Source organism: Borostomias antarcticus (assembly GCF_949987555.1).
Source record: "Borostomias antarcticus genome assembly, chromosome: 2".
Lineage (NCBI taxonomy): Eukaryota > Metazoa > Chordata > Actinopteri > Stomiiformes > Stomiidae > Borostomias > Borostomias antarcticus.
Window position 1 is genome coordinate 32,214,791 of NC_140235.1, and position 17,137 is coordinate 32,231,927.

Below are 17,137 nucleotides of genomic sequence, written 5' to 3' on the forward strand. Positions count from 1 at the left end.
GATAGGGGAGAGGAGGAGAGGGGTGAGGAGAGGGGTGAGGAAAGGGGTGAGGAGGAGAGGAGAGAGGAGGGGTGAGGAGAGGAGAGGGGTGAGGAGGGGAGAGGAGAGGAGGAGAGGGGTGAGGAGAGGAGGAGAGGGGAGAGGAGGAGAGAGGTGAGGAGGAGAGGGGTGAGGAGGGGAGGGAAGAGGAGAAGGGTGAGGAGAGGGGAGAGGAGAGGAGAGGGGTGAGGAGGAGAGGGGGGAGGGGAGAGGAGGAGAGGGGAGAGGAGGGAAGGGGAGAGGGGTGAGGAGAGGGGAGAGGAGGGAGGGGGAGGGAGGAGAGGAGGAGAGGGGAGGGGAGAGAGGGGGAGGAGAGGGGAGAGGAGAGGGGTGAGGAGGAGAGGGGTGAGGGGAGAGGAGGAGAAAGGAGAGAAGGAGGAAGGAGGGAGGAGAGGATGGGAGAGGGGAGAGAGAAGATGAGAAGAGAGAGAGAGAGAGGGGGGTTGTGGATGAGGGATGGGGTGGAGACGGTGGTTCCAACACCTAGTTGACAGACAGATAGACTACCCTGTCTGAGCATACTGACACACAGATGGACTATGATATTTGTATTCCCTGACACTCAATTGTAGAATAAACATTAACTCTGTGTTAGAGTGTGGCAGTCAGTCAGTTCTCTCTCTCTCTCTCTCTCTCTCTCTCACACACACACACACACACACACACTGATTTGTTTTTTTTTGTTTTTCTCCACGACATGGGAGGAGTCTCGTTCTCGCTCGCCACTAACCCACACACTTTTTAACAGGCTGAACAGCAAAGCATGTTCTATAAGGCGTGGGATAGAAGGGAGACTACCGCCGGGAATGAGGACCGAGAATGCCCGTCCGACCGGAGGCTCCCCCAGATTAACCTACACAACATCGGCCTAGTGATGTGAAGTTTACCGAGACTGTCACCCCAAACATCAAGCTTTGTAAGGCGGACACAACCCCACTGTTTGGAAACAAAACTCAGGTGAACGGATTTCTCCTTATAGCCAAGATGAGAGTAAACCTTTCTACGGGTTGGATTTACCAAGGCTGGATAACGCATCTGATTCTTACCTTTTGCGCACAGGTAAAGCAACAACTTTTATTATATAATACATGTAGGCTATGCGTAGCCTAACCTATTTACCAATTACTCAGGCGGCCAGCATTTATGGAAAAAATATTACAATACGAAAACTTCAACAATCCTAACCGGTGTTTGACAATGCAAAACAAACAAGTTAAGACACGTGTGCCGTGGTTGATCTAGAGGTTTTAAAAAAAAAATCTGAGAAAAACACAGCATTAAATGTTGTGTACCAGCAGTGATTGGAAGTTTATGTTTGGACCGTGTCCACGCGCCCCCGCCCCTCTCTCCGGTTCTCCGGACGATAACAGCAACCCGCGCGCACAGCTGGAAGCACTCGCTCCTCTTCATATTACCGGACGTTCGTTATTGCCGATTCAGCTCCGAAACACGTTGTGACAGCTTTATTTGTCGGAGTAGTGAGGCTACATTACAAAGGGAAGTCAGAGTATCTGTACATGGAGTTGGTGGAATTGTTTATGGTGTGGTTGTGGTCCGGCTGCGTGGCACCAGGGATCTGTTGTCGTGTTTGACTACACTACAGCCTACTGGAAATCAACATCATTTAACGTTTAGCCTGGATTCTAAAGACTCACTTCTTTCTTTCTTTCTTTCTTTCTTTCTTTCTTTCTTTCTTTCTTTCTTTCTTTCTTTCTTTCTTTCTTTCTTTCTACTGCTTTCCCTCCCTCCCTTTTCAATCCGGCTTAATCCACTCACATTCATCTATTCATTAATCACCATTCCATTATTCACTTGTCTACCACCAAAATACAGTAATCTCCTCGATCGAACCCTCTCCCATCCATCCATCCATCCATCCATCCATCCATCCATCCATCCATCCATCCATCCATCATCCATCATCCATCCATCCATCATCCATCCATCCACCCACCCACCCATCCATCCATAATCCATCCATCAATCATCCATCCACCCATCATCCATCCACCCATCAATCATCCATCCATCCACCCATCCATAATCATCCACCCATCCATCATCCATCCATCCATCCATCCATCCATGCATGCCCACCATCTGTATCTGAGCATGCGGGTGTGTGTGTTCCCTCTCTGGGCTACAGGTCCTAACCTGAGGTCTGAGCCCGTCTCCCTAAGCCCATCACACCCTTAGACGGATCCTAACCTGAGGTCTGAGCCCATCTCCCTAAGCCCATCACACCCTTAGACGGATCCTAACCTGAGGTCTGAGCCCGTCTCCCTAAGCCCATCATACCCTTAGACGGATCCTAACCTGAGGTCTGAGCCCGTCTCCCTAAGCCCATCACACCCTTAGACGGATCCTAACCTGAGGTCTGAGCCCATCTCCCTAAGCCCATCACACCCTTAGACTGATCCAGCCGTTTAGGCAACAGGTTTTACAACATCCTGGGTAAAGCTGGGATTGAAGGTGTGTTTAAACAGCTTATTCACCTAATTACATTATATCTATCATAAGACTAGACACTTACATCCTTAGGCTTGTTTGTTTTAATCTTTCAGTAAATAGGCTATAGAATGCATAGCCTTCAGATATTTTCTTGAATGTGTTTTGAAGTATGTAGTCTCCTACAGATGTTTGACTACTGTAAGACCGATAGACTCAGTGTATTATCTCCACTCAGTGACTAAAACCCTTATTGCAGATACCTGGCAAGAAGCCAAAGGCAGTTATGCAAATTCTCTGGTGATCTGGAAGATCTTGGAATCGGCTCCAACAGATAAAGACAGGGCAGCGACGTGTTCATGGTGGTGGGAAAACTGTTCTTGTGGTTTTGAGTCATTCCTGTCTTTCCCTCTGTCTCTCCCCCGTCTCTCCCCCCGTCTCTCTCTCTGTCTCTCTCTCTCTCTGTCTTTCTCTCTCTCTCTCTCCCTCTCTCTCTCTCCCTCTCTCTCTCTCTCTCTCTCTCCCTCTGTCTCTCCCTCTGTCTCTCTCTCTCTCTCCCTCTGTCTCTCCCTCTGTCTCTCTCTCTCTCTGTCTCTCTCTCTCTCCATTCCATCTCTATAGTCCAATCCCTAGTTAGTTTGGTGGTTAGAGGAATCCTAGGCTATTATAGCCTATAATCATTTAGGGCGGATGAGCCTGTCCTCGTAAGCTATAGAATATATTTACTGTAGTAGCCTAGCCCTAGTGAATGAAAACATGTTGCTCAGTCTCATAATTAGAGCCCGAAGCTCAGACTAAAATAGGCCTATAGGATTCCCAGCATTAGTTCTGTCGGGGACCTAACGCAGTCTCAGATGTCAGGCAGCTCTGTCTTAATATAATCACCCTCTCCTTCCTTTGTTCCCTATCCTCATCTCCTTCCCTCACTCCCTATCCTCAACTCCTTCCCTTGTCGCCTATTCTCCATGACAGGGTAGCCTAAGCTTTGGGCCCAACCAAACACTCAAACAACAACTGGAAACTCGTTCCAGAATCAATTTAAATGTTGTGCAAAACATCTGCGTAGGCATGCCCTACTGCAGGGTGTTTTTCATCTCAACTCAAGTCAGCTAGCTAGCTAGCATGGGCTGGCTAGCACATGGTGGTCATTATGACTGGGGTAACAAACTATGGCTGCTGCTCGTCGTTAGCGCTGCGGTGTCTGGGACTCAGACAGTCAATGGGAATAAAAACGCTTCGCTCGGAAATGAATCGCTGGCGCCTCCGACTCAGCAGACACTAAGACTAAACAGGGTGTCTCTCTGTGGAGTAGGGGTGAGAGAGAGAACGGTGTCTCTCTGTGGAGTAGGGGTGAGAGAGAGACCAGTGTCTCTCTGTGGAGTAGGGGGGAGAGAGAGACCAGTGTCTCTCTGTGGAGTAGGGGTGAGAGAGAGAACGGTGTCTCTCTGTGGAGTAGGGGTGAGAGAGAGACCAGTGTCTCTCTGTGGAGTAGGGGGGAGAGAGAGACCAGTGTCTCTCTGTGGAGTAAGGGGGAGAGAGAGAACGGTGTCTCTCTGTGGAGTAGGGGGGAGAGAGAGACCAGTGTCTCTCTGTGGAGTAAGGGGGAGAGAGAGACCAGTGTCTCTCTGTGGAGTAGGGGGGAGAGAGAGACCAGTGTCTCTCTGTGGAGTAGGGGTGAGAGAGAGAACGGTGTCTCTCTGTGGAGTAGGGGGGAGAGAGAGACCAGTGTCTCTCTGTGGAGTAGGGGTGAGAGAGAGAACGGTGTCTCTCTGTGGAGTAGGGGGGAGAGAGAGAACGGTGTCTCTCTGTGGAGTAGGGGGGAGAGAGAGGCCGGTGTCTCTCGGGGGGAGAGAGAGACCAGTGTCTCTCTGTGGAGTAGGGGGAGAGAGAGACCGGCCGACAGGGAGAAAGAGAGACTGATGGGTGTTCTTCTAAAGAGGGAAGAGAGAGAGCGAGTTGGAGAGAGGGAGTGTGGTGTCACAGAGAGGAGAGGGTCTGGAGGGTCTGGTCAAACACGAACCCTGACCCAAACCCTGACCCCACCCTAACCCTAACCCTGACCCCACCCTAACCCTGACCCTAATCCTAACCCCACCCTAACCTTAATCCCAATTACATTACAGTCATTTAGCCGGACTTTGATCCAGAGTTGAGATGAAAAATTGGATGTTGAGACAGAATCAGAAATTGGGAGTTGAGACAGGATTAGAAGTTAGAGGTTGAGCCGTAGGCAGATTCGTCTGCCATGTGACCATGAAGCATAGACTACAAGCCGTCTGTCTGTCTGTCTGTCTGTCTGTCTGTCTGTCTGTCTGTCTGTCTGTCTGTCTGTCTGTCTGTCTGACTTTCTGTCTGTCTGTCTGTCTGTCTGTCTGTCTGTCTGTCTGTCTGTCTGTCTGTCTGTCTGTCTGTCTGTCTGTCTGTCTGTCTGACCTTCTGGTCTTGGCATTGAGGAGTTGTAACATTCCCCTCCAAAATTCCTCTTACTGGCCATCTGGAAATGCAGGACAGCAGGGTGGGAATGGTGCTAGCTGGCCAGTAGGTCTCCATGCCTGTGGGAACGGTGCTAGCTGGCCAGTAGGTCTCCATGCCTGTGGGAATGGTGCTAGCTGGCCAGTAGGTCTCCATGCCTGTGGGAATGGTGCTAGCTGGCCAGTAGGTCTCCATGCCTGTGGGAATGGTGCTAGCTGGCCAGTAGGTCTCCATGCCTGTGGGAATGGTGCTAGCTGGCCAGTAGGTCTCCATGCCTGTGGGAATGGTGCTAGCTGGCCAGTAGGTCTCCATGCCTGTGGGTTGTTGCTAGATTTATATAGATAGACTGAGGTGGGCTTTCAGTGCTCCACCCTCACAAAGAAACTGTGGTCCATGCATATTTTCTCTGGCATTCAGCAGAATGGCCGGATGGTGGGGGAGGTGGTTGTCTGTAGAGAATCTTTAGTGGGGGGGGGGGGGGGGGCAGGGAGCATATTGGGGGGGCGCAGGGAGCATATTGGGGTGGCGCAGGGAGCATATTGGGGGGGCGCAGGGAGCATATTGAGGTGGTGCACTTAAAAGGCTTAGAAAACATTAGAATGTCTGGGGCTTGTTGTTTGGGGGTCCAATGGAGTGGCCATTAATTTAACATGTGGTCATATGCGCTTGGCTGGTTAGGGAGGTGTGTGTGTGTCTGTGTGTGTTTGTGTGCGTATGTGTGTGTGCGTGTATGTGTGTGCACGTGTACATGTGAGTGTGTGCACGTGTGTGTGCGCGTGCGTGTGTGAGTGTGTGTGTATAACTTTTAGATCTTGCCAGCAGCAGTAGGCTGCTGTGTGATACCAGAACAGGCTTAGTGTGTGCAGCGTGAACTCAGCATTAAGGCTCATTATATATAACCCTAACCCTAACTCGGCGTTAAGGCTCATTATATATAACCTTAACACTAACCCTATATAACCCTAACCCTAACTCGACGTTAAGGCTCATTATATATAACCTTAACACTAACCCTATATAACCCTAACCCTAACTCAGCAAATAATATATATATATATAAGGCTCATTATATATAACCTTAACCCTATATATATGCACTTATTGTATTGCATTGTATTGTATTGCACTGTACTTTAGATTGCTATTCTTGCACTTTGCCTTCAGCACTAGATTATGCTCTTAGTCACTTATTTTAGAAAGAAGATGCCCTTGTGAGTTCTGACAAGTAGTAGTACATTGGCTTTTCCTACGTTAAATGCAATTATTGTTAGTCGCTTTGGATAAAAGCGTTAAGGCTCATTATATATAACCCTCCCTATAAGCCTCCCTGAGGGACCCGCTCCCCACAACTGCCAAGAATTTACTCAACACAATAAAACAGTCTGTTCTAGTCTGCTCCTTTGGCACAATTGGTTTTGTTACTGGTGTGATGGTCAGAATGGACATCCCTGGAGGTTGTGAGAATGCTGGCCACAGAGCCAATGAAAAGCCTTGTGATGGACGGATGCTAGCCACAGAGCCAATGAAAAGCCTTGTGATGGACGGATGCTAGCCACAGAGCCAATGAAAAGCCTTGGGATGGACGGATGGATGACAGCATTGACTGGAAAATCATCTTGTGTTTCTATGTCTTTCAGAGAGCCTTCTCCAGACCCACCTGCAGCCAACACCAATACTTTAAAGACAAGAGATGTTGCACTAAATGTGAACCAGGTAATCTTGCCACACACACACACAAACACACACACACACACTTAGAATGTGCTCATTTGGTCATTTGATAGATCAGGATAGTGAGTTACAGTATGCTACACCTGCATGTGTAGAAATGGTGTAGAATGAGTTTAGGACATGTTCTTTCCTTGGTGTAACATTGAGATGATTGGAGGAGAATGCCAGTAGTTGTGCTCAGTAGTGTGTGCTCAGTAGTGTGTGGTCAGGCTCAGTAGTGTGTGCTCAGTAGTGTGTGGTCAGGTCCAGTAGTGTGTGGTCAGTAGTGTGTGGTCAGTAGTGTGTGGTCAGTAGTGTGTGGTCAGGCTCAGTAGTGTGTGGTCAGTAGTGTGTGCTCAGTAGTGTGTGGTCAGTATTGTGTGGTTAGTAGTGTGTGCTCAGTAGTGTGTGCTCAGTAGTGTGTGCTCAGTAGTGTGTGGTTAGTAGTGTGTGCTCAGTAGTGTGTGCTCAGTAGTGTGTGGTCAGTAGTGTGTGGTCAGTAGTATGTGGTCAGGTCCAGTAGTGTGTGCTCAGTAGTGTGTGGTCAGTAGTGTGTGCTCAGTAGTGTGTGCTCAGTAGTGTGTGCTCAGTAGTGTGTGCTCAGGTCTATGGCTGATCTGGCTGCACATTTGATTTTTTTCCCCACATGAATTGAGGAAGGATGTTCCTCTTTCCCTGTTGAAAGAGGAACCGTGTGGGAAACAGGCTCACACACACACACACACACACACACACACACACACACACACACACACACACACACAGAGAGAGCACTCTCGAGCCTGATGGAAAGACGGAAAGGATTAAATTTAGCCCCGACCGTCGTCCTCTCTCCATCAGTAGGTTACTGGGTTGTCTGAGTTCAGCTGTGCTTCGTATGGACTGGACACATTCTCACATATTTCATATCTGATGATGCTACATGTATACATGCACTGTATGCACTTACCCACCCCCACCTTCCCTCTCTGTCTCTCTCTATCTCTCTCTCTCCCTCTCTCTCTCTCTCTCTCTCTCTCTCTCTCTCTCTCTCTCTCCCCCTCTCTCTCTCTCTCCCTCTCTCTCTCTCTCCCCCTCTCTCTCTCTCTCCCTCTCTCTCTCTCTCCCCCTCTCTCTCTCTCTCTCTTGCTCTCTCCCTCTCTCCCTCTCTCCCTCTCTCTCTCTCTCTCTCTCCCTCTCTCCCTCTCTCTCTCCCTCTCTCTCTCCCTCTCTCTCTCCCTCTCTCTCTCTCTCTCTCTCTCTCTCCCTCTCTCTCTCTCTCTCTCAGGAACCTATCAGTTTTCCGAGTGCTCTGGGTCTTCGGACACTAAGTGTCGTCCATGTGGCAGTAACGAGTACCAGCCGGACTGGAACAACGACACCAGGTGTCTTGCGCAGAAGTTCTGTGACACCGGTCAGTAGAAACGGATAAGAATTAGATTTACTGCTTCATGTGTAGTAAACACCAAAGCATTATATTTGTATTATGGAGACTAGAAGAATGTTGCTGCTTATCATATTACGTTGTACGTTGACACTTATTATATAAAAGCAGTGCAGGCTGATGACCTTTCACCTCTGACCCCTAGGTAAGGGTTTTGACCATGTGAGGCCTAACAACCCGCGGGCTGCAGTACCATGCCAGTGTAAACCAGGTCTACAGTGTTCTCCCATCAACTGTGAGTTCTGTGAGAAGATCCCCACCTGCTTGCCAGGATATGGCCTGGAGACAGACCCCGGTATGACACACACACACACACAGGCGCACACACTTTTGTGAGAAAATCATGAGCCCTTCCTTAACCACCACCTCTGGTGTGTGTGTGTGTGTGTGTGTGTGTGTGTGTGTGTGTGTGTGTGTGTGTGTGTGTGTGTGTGTGTGTGTGTGTGTGTGTGTGTGTGTGTGTAACACGTCAGAGTCTGGAAGGAAGACCTGTGTTTTGTGTAAGAGAGGATTTTTCTCCCCAGACAGCGCTAGTGAACCATGCAGACTGTGGACTAGGTGAGTACACACACACACACACACACACACACACACACACACATGCACACACACACACAACGGCCCTGACCTGTGTCTGAGAGAGAGAGAGAGAGAGAGAGAGAGATGGAAGGAGAGGGAGAGAGAGAGAGAGAGAGAGAGAGAGAGATGAAAGGAGAGGGAGAGAGAGAGATGGAAGGAGAGGGAGAGAGATGGAAGGAGAAAGAGAGATCGGGAGGGAGAGAGAGATGGAAAAAGAGGGAGAAAGAGAGAGATGGAAGGAGAGGGAGATATAGAGAGAGGGAAGGAGAGAGATAGAGAGAGAGAAGAAAAGATAGTGGAGTCTGAAGAAGCAGCTTCCTGGCCGTGTATTTATGTGGTTGTCCTTCTCTCCCTTCAGCTGCAAGGGGAGGAGTGAGAAACAGGCTGGCACTGAGCGCACTGATGCAGTGTGTGGACCCCCTGTCTCTGGTACGTACCCCTCTACCTGCCCCCCCTGTCTCTGGTACGTACCCCTCTACCTGCCCCCCCTGTCTCTGGTACTACGTACCCCCTCTACCTGCCCCACCTGTCTCTGGTACGTACCCCTCTACCTGCCCCCCCTGTCTCTGGTACATACCCCTCTACCTGCCCCCCCTGTCTCTGGTACTACGTACCCCTCTACCTGCCCTCCCTGTCTCTGGTACGTACCCCTCTACCTGGCCCCTCTGTCTCTAGTACGTACCCCCTCTACCTGGCCCCCCTGTCTCTGGTACGTACCCCTCTACCTGGCCCCCCTGTCTCTGGTGTCCCCTCTACCTGCCCCCCCGTCTCTGGTACTAAGTACCCCCTCTACCTGCCCCCCCGTCTCTGGTACTACGTACCCCTCTACCTGCCCCCCCTGTCTCTGGTACTAAGTACCCCCTCTACCTGCCCCCCCGTCTCTGGTACGTACCCCTCTACCTGCCCCCCCCCCCCCGTCTCTGGTACTAAGTACCCCCTCTACCTGCGCCCCCTGTCTCTGGTACTACGTACCCCTCTACCTGCCCCCCCTGTCTCTGGTACGTACCCCCTCTACCGGCCCCCCCCGTCTCTGGTACGTACCCCCTCTACCAGGCCCCCCTGTCTCTGGTACGTACCCCCTGTACCAGGCCCCCCTGTCTCTGGTATGTAGCCCCTCTACCTGGCCCACCTGTCTCTGGTACGTACCCCTCTACCTGACCCCCCTGTCTCTGGTACTACGTACCCCCTCTACCTGCCCCCCCTGTCTCTGGTATTACGTACCCCCTCTACCTGCCCCCTGTCTCTGGTACAACTTACCCCCTCTACCTGGCCCTCTGGTGTCCACTCTACCTGGCTGCTGGTCCAGAGCCCAGAGAGGTGGCTGGATACAGACTCACAGCACACAGGAGACTCTACACCAGGACACCCAGTTCATTAATACACGGATAAGATCGACAGAATGAATAGACAAATGAAAAGCCGTCTCTCTCTCTCTCTCTCTCTCTCTCTCTCTCCCTCCCTCCCTCCAGGTGCCTCTAGTTCCTGGGTGGTGGTGTCGGTTCTGTCGGTCATCACCGTGCTCTCTCTCCTCATCCTCCTGCTCTTCTGTTACAAAGACAAGCTCAAGCTGCTCTCTGGTACGTAGGTTTCTCCCGCCCGCTCCCCCGGCCCAGAAGCCGTGACGGACTCAAGACCTCACTCCTCTTTTCCCTGCAGCGAACCTGCGATCCTGCGTCCAGAGTCTGAAGAGGACCAGGATACAGCAGGTACTGTTGGGCAGAGAGTGCTGTCGCCTAAGAAAAAACAGAGAAAACCCAGTTTTAAACGAAGCTCATGAGAGCTAAATGTGAATAGTTGACTTGGTTTGAAGTAAGCGCGTGGGACAGACCATGTGCAAATGCCGCCATTTTGTTCACTAGGATCCAGTGGGTCTGAAGCTGGTGTTTCTGTTTTCTTCATCAGGAGACGCTGGCTCCTGTCTATCATAGTGGAGGAGGAGGAGGGGGAGGAGGAGGAGGAGGGGGCCCCGACCAGAGCTGCACCCTGTGTGAGACGACCAGTCTGATTCGCCCAGACCCCCCCAGCACCCCCGCCGACACCCCCCTCACCTGCTCCACGCCCACCCTCACTCTCAAGCTGCCGCTGGCGGGGGAGCAGGGCGAGGGCAAGGGGGGGGAGGAGGAGGGCGAGGGGGGGGGGGAGGAGGGGGGTGGAGCGTCTCCTCTCTGGGCGGGGGGCCCGTGGTGCGCGTGCACGCTGCAGGTGCGTGAGCCGCTGGAGGTGGGGGAGAATGAGGACTGCAGCCAGGCGGTGAGCCCGGGGACACTAGGACCCTGCTACTGCGGCGGGGCCGAGGGGGAGAGGGACGAGGGCCAGGGAGGGGAGGGAGAGAGAGGGGAGGGCGCGCCGCCTACCCCCCCGCTCCGCCTCGCCTCCTCCTCCCTGCCCTCCGCCGCCGGCCCGCCACGTGACCTGTGTCTGCCCCTGACTCAGGCCAGGTCGGAGGTCACGAGTCACCTGGTTGACAGGTCGCCAGTGAAGGGGGACGGGCTTTACAGACTGAACGACAGCTTGGACTCCAGCCCGACCTCCGAAACCACGCCCGCGGCGACCTCGCCCGATCTCTCCGCCGTCGCTGTGTCCAATAGCGAGCAATATTCTGAGCAGAGCTCTGAGGCCTCCAGTGATGAGCAAGACCAGGGGCTTTCCTGGAGGGACAGTGGGGGAAACAAGCTCTCTTCTGGAGACTCAGAGTTGGATTGTGCCCCTGAGAGCCTCCGGAGTCAGCTGGCTGAAACAGCGCTCACCTCAGGTAGGTGAATATGTAGGGATCTGATGAGATTATTCTACTACATACTGTACAGTATGCAGATTCAATCATTATTTAGAATGCAATGTTTGGTGGGTTATGTCAAGTCATTTGAGAAGTCATAACCATGGTTTCACAAGTTCAAAAGAACACACCAACAACTGAAAACATTTAAGGTTTACTGTTATGAACAGAATTAGTGGTTGACAATAATAAATGAATGACAGAATGAATGACTGACTGAATTAATTAATTCATTCATTCATTCGTTCATTCATTTTATTTGTTAAGAGGGACAAGCACATTGATGAACATTCTTGGGACATAAAATGCACATAGAATGCACCCAACCAATTATAGCCAGAGGCTAATTTCCAAAGGCTAATTTCCAAAGGCAGTCCCCCTGCCAGGAATTAAAGGCTGTTCCTAGTGGACAAAGGTTAGGACATGGCAGGTAAAAAAACATCAGAGAAAATATACATAGTGGAATAAATGAATGAATGAATGACTTGCGTATCCAGGCTTGAGACTCTGGGTGTGGCAGGTGAGTCCTTCGGGTTATCGGCCGGACTTCGAGGAGCTCAGCAGACCCCTGCATGGTCCCTGGATAGCAGATAGAGCAGCTCAGACCCCTGCATGGTCCCTGATATCAGATAGAGCAGCTCAGAGCCCTGCATGGTCCCTGGATAGCAGATAGAGCAGCTCAGAGCCCTGCATGGTCCCTGATATCAGATAGAGCAGCTCAGAGCCCTGCATGGACCCTGGATATCAGATAGAGCAGCTCAGAGCCCTGCATGGTCCCTGGATATCAGATAGAGCAGCTCAGAGCCCTGCATGGTCCCTGGATATCAGATAGAGCAGCTCAGAGCCCTGCATGGTACCTGATAGCAGATAGAGCAGCTCAGAGCCCTGCATGGTCCCTGGATAAGAGATACTGTAGAGAAGCAGAGGAGTTGATGGTGAGGGGGTGGGATGCAAAGCAGAGGAAGGAGAGAGAGAACAGATACTATAGGCTAGGCAGATGTATATACTGTGGATAATAGGCAGGAAACGACAGCAAACGACAACCTCATAGGCACGGTGGTAACAGGTGTGTCTGGTTGAGTTGATTTGCGAGGCGTGGCCAGGTTACTGTAGGCTGGAGACATCACTGTGGTGATTGGCTTTCTCCTCCTGAGCCTCACTTATTCCAATTCCATTTTATTTTATGAGAATTCTGGAAGTTATCCAAAACTTTGGTTTTCTGTATTTATATAGACAGGGTGAATTCTAGGTTCTCGGAATCATACTTGAGGATCAAGTTTGTCAGTTGGACCTGGCTTCTTGTAAAGACCACACAAAGTTGGAATTAAGTCTACCACCAGAACACTGTAACATCCAGAGAGAGAGAGAGAGAGAGAGAGTGTGTGTGTGTGTGTGTTTGCGTGGTTGTGCGTGCGTGTGTGAGTGTGCGTGCGTGCGTGTGCATGGGTTTGTGCGTGATTAGTCTCTTTTGAGCAGTGCCATCCACAACACAACTGTTTTCCCAGAGTTCCACTGGGTTGCGTAAAGTGACCACAGCTCTTATTGAAGCAAGATGTGCCCTAAATACATGCTTGAGTAATACTCCTTAGCCCCCACCAACACACACACACACACACACACACAAGGCTGAGCCAGACTCTTTCACTCTGGACGATGACTGTGTTCTTTAATTACACACCGATGCTTCTGTAAATAAACATCACTTCCCATAAGGCAGTAATAACAGGTCCTGGACTTCCTGCTCAGGATGGAGGTCAAACGGGGATCATGGCAGCCGGGTACCTGCCTCTTCCTCTCCGTGTGGTCACTGTGATGGAGGGTAGATGAGTGGAGGATATCAAATAGATTTATGTGATGCACACCACTTTGGAACAATGTGTGTGTGTGTGTGTGTGTGTGGGTGTATTGTGGAGTCTGCTCTCCCCCTGAGTCTCGGCCATAGAGGGTGAATAAAGTGACCGGGGTAGACAGAGGAACTAGGGGGGGCTGTGCTTTGGTAACGGTGGTCAAGTGACATATTTCTAAGATACTGTCAAGATGGGTATTCCAGTAAATGAATTCAGACCCAGACCAAACATTTAAACACAGATTGTGTGTGTGTGTATATCTGTGTGCGTGTGTGTGTGTGCATGCATGTGTGCGTTTATGCGTGCGTGTGTGTACAGTATGTATGTGTATCTGTGTGTGTGTGCATGCGTGCGTTTGTGTGTGTGTGAGTGTGAGTAAACTAGGTGTGAGGTGTGAGTCAGTGAAGGTCTGGCAGACTGGCGGACTGCTTCATTCATCCACTGTGGGGTTAAAATAGGACCTGTAGCTAGGAGCTGTTCATGTTCCCGGTAATGGAGGTCTATAAATGCCTACTGTGGAAGATGGAAATTACAACCATATTGGTCTGGAGGTTTTTTCTCCTGATTTGAACATTAACATCACAGTTGTTTGTGATGACGCTCGAATGAACTATGACCCTGTGGGACTGCTAAGATGTAGCTACTGTAGGCGCATAATGTGTAGGTGATGTGTGTTTTTTCGGCCGAGGTCAAGGATAAAACTAAAATCAAGGTGAGGCTCTTTATGTCAGTGTGGAGTTAGTGTGCAGTTAGAGGACTTCAGAAGTTAAAAATGGTAAATGGTAAATGGACTGCACTTATATAGTGCTTTTCCACCTTAGCGGCACTCAAAGCGCTTTACAATGGCCTCTCATTCACCCACACACCAATGGCGGCAGCTGCCATGCAAGGTGCTAACCTGCTCATTGGGAGCAATTTGGGGTTAGGTGTCTTGCTCAAGGACACTTCGACATGTGGACAGTCGGAGCTGGGATTCGAACCACTGACCCTTCGATCATTGAACGACCCACTCTACCAACTGAGCTACAGCCGCCCCTAACTAAAAGTGTCATGTTCTCACACAGTCTGGTCATACTGAAACAATTAGATGGAAGGATATGGTTAGGATGTCCTTGACCAAGGCTTCGGTCACAGAAACCAGTACTGTGGTCTCTTTATGGTCAGTCTGCTGCTTGGTCATCACACACCAGCTGTTCGTCATATAAGGTCACCCAAACAGCAAAGCTGTTTTACGTCACAGTGTGTGTGTGTGTGTGTGTGTGTCAGTGTCAGTCACAATACAGAAATACCCAACCATGCTATCCACATTACACAATTTATACTGGCCTCTATACACATTACACAATTCATACTGGGCTCTATACACATTACACAGTACATTATCTATGTAGCTTTTTTTTGGCATCTTCCCAGAATATCTTTCAGCGAAATTAAAGGATAATTCAAACTTCTCTCTCTCCATCTCTCCATCTCTCTCTTTCTCTCTCTTTCTCTCTCTCAGGTCAGGTGTCAGGGAGCCACAACACTACCTTCATCTCCAGCGGTCAGGTGATGAACTTCAGCGGTGACGTCATTGTGGTTTATGTCGGCCAGACGTCGCTAGGCTGCGAAGGGGCCGGCCCAGATGATGCATTCAGGAACCCAGTCCAGGAACAGGCCAATGAAAGTGCTCCGCTGTTCCAGAGTCTCACCTCCAAAATCCCAACGATGGGGAGCTCAGTTTCCCACAACCCCCCACAGGATGACAACCTGCCTGTACAGGAAGTGACAGATGAGTGGCCCAGGGAGAAATGAGATGTGGAAATGGCCGCTGTGATGCGACTGAAGGAAGTAAAGCCATATCAATTCGCCTGGTCCCACATCAATGTCTTGGACCCTCAGTAGCCCCTGTAACCGTATCTGTCCCCTAACCCATACCCCCAGACATTCCTTATTGACTCTTTGCTCAAGGGTGAAGTTAGTATGGTGGATGTTCTCCTGAATACTGAGGGACCAGAATGCAGCTGGGCCAGACATTTTGCGCTGGGACCCGGCGGACCATGATTCTCATTGGACTGCAGCTCTGTCCCCCAAAAAACTGTCCTCAACTTTCATTCAATCATACCAAACTGGAAGCTGAACAACTGAAACCTCTCTCATATTGCTTGTATCCATCCTATCTGTTTCCTGATGAGTGTGCACAAAATTTAGTTGTTTCACTGAGTTGATACTCACTAATTGTGTATGGTTTTATTTTATTCCAATTGTTGATTTGTTCTTGGTTTTACCACAAACATGGTTTGTTTTTAAGCAAAATGCTGTGCATTTGTTGAGCTATATACATTGTAAGTGTCTTGTTTGTGAATATCTTGCTAGGTGAAGCCAAGTGAAGACAAACATCAACCAATAAACATTACTCTCCTGACCTTTTCAAAAAGGTCAATAGATTGTTCATACACTCCACAAGATTTTTTTTATATATGGATGAAATCCATTTTTAAAAAGTGTACGTTTGATTAAGTAGGAACTTTAAAAAGCATCAGAACTTTACACAAGCTGTAAACCACCTTCATAAAAGGATTACGCAACTGTAAATTAAATGTAAATATTTGTTCAAAATCAAATTCAATAAATGACCAGACGATATCTCTTATGATTTGAGACGATTCAAATTTTAAAAAAAAAAGTTCTGTTGCAACGGCGGTCATGTCTGTGGTTTCTAGCGCAGTTAGGAGTGACTAATTGTGCTATATTTTGGGATCTCCAAATTACAATGAAGGGTTATTTATTTTTTCCTTGAGTTAAATTCACTATGAAAACATTGCTAATTACACGTGCGGCCAGGGCTCTGGTCTCTGTCTTCTCCTGTTGACAGACAACCTTTCATTAGGGAGATGGGGAGCAGCTGTTTTTAGCGCTAACGTAGCATTCAGCTGGCGTAGCATATTGGCTAAGCTATTTTTCTATCATAACCACATAAGAAGAGTTGGTGGTGCTGATTTGGTATTATTTTTGGGGTCACGTGTCTGTGTCTGTGTGTGTGTGTGTGTGGAGGGGGGGGGGTCAAGGGGGCTGCAGGACAAAGACTTTTTACAGCCACTTGTGAAAACAGGAACAGGACTATGACTAGCTTACACATGGTATAGATGAGATACCCTCAGTTGCTCAGATGCGCTGAACTTCTCACCCGCAGAGCTTCCTGCAGACTGGTGATGGACTACTGCATGAGTATAGTATATACATATATACATACATGCATATATACACAGACCAGAGCTTCCTGCAGACGTTGGTGATAGACTACTGCATGAGTATAGTATATACATTTATACATACATACATATATACAGAGACTGCATGATACAACCGTACGCCACCTAGTGGGAGTTAGCACTAGTAGCCTACACTGACACTAGCACACTGGCCCCCGGGTGATTAGCCTATAGCTACTGTTTTTTTGCTTCCCTCTGGAATATGTAGAGATGGGTCGTATGCCCACCTCCCTTGTTCTCTGTAAAGCGCATTGTGTTGCCTCTGGGTATGAAATGCGCTATACAAATAAAGCTTTGATTGATTGATAGCACACACTGTCTTCCTCCCTCCCTCTCTCTCCCTGTCCCTCCACCCCCCCCCCCCCCCCCCCCCCCTCTCTCTCTGTGTCTGTCTATCTCTCTCTCGTTTTCCACCTGCAGCATAGTGTTTCCCTGGAAACTACCTGAAACTTTTCCCGCGGATAAATTATGAAACTACAATACTCTCACTTGTCCGTTAAGACTAGAGGGCTTACATTTCACTTGAGGGGAATCTTGCGAGGATACCATGGACACATGATCTCAAGTGCTCAAATGATCCAACTCAGTATGATAT

At 49.6% G+C, this 17,137-nt stretch overlaps 1 protein-coding gene across 1 annotated transcript; it reads left to right on the forward strand.

Annotated features, from left to right (window-relative positions):
* The first annotated feature begins 965 nt into the window (after nt 1-965).
* On the forward strand, nt 966-15,196 carry tnfrsf11a (tumor necrosis factor receptor superfamily, member 11a, NFKB activator). The gene is made up of 12 exons (XM_084454500.1): nt 966-1,098; nt 6,597-6,672; nt 7,937-8,062; nt 8,238-8,387; nt 8,566-8,650; nt 9,030-9,100; nt 10,141-10,248; nt 10,328-10,377; nt 10,574-10,775; nt 10,833-10,982; nt 11,148-11,423; nt 14,793-15,196. Exons 1-12 carry the CDS (start codon nt 1,024-1,026, stop codon nt 15,083-15,085), a joined length of 1,662 nt encoding a protein of 553 aa, XP_084310626.1. The 5' UTR covers nt 966-1,023; the 3' UTR covers nt 15,086-15,196.
* Nucleotides 15,197-17,137: the final 1,941 nt, after the last annotated feature.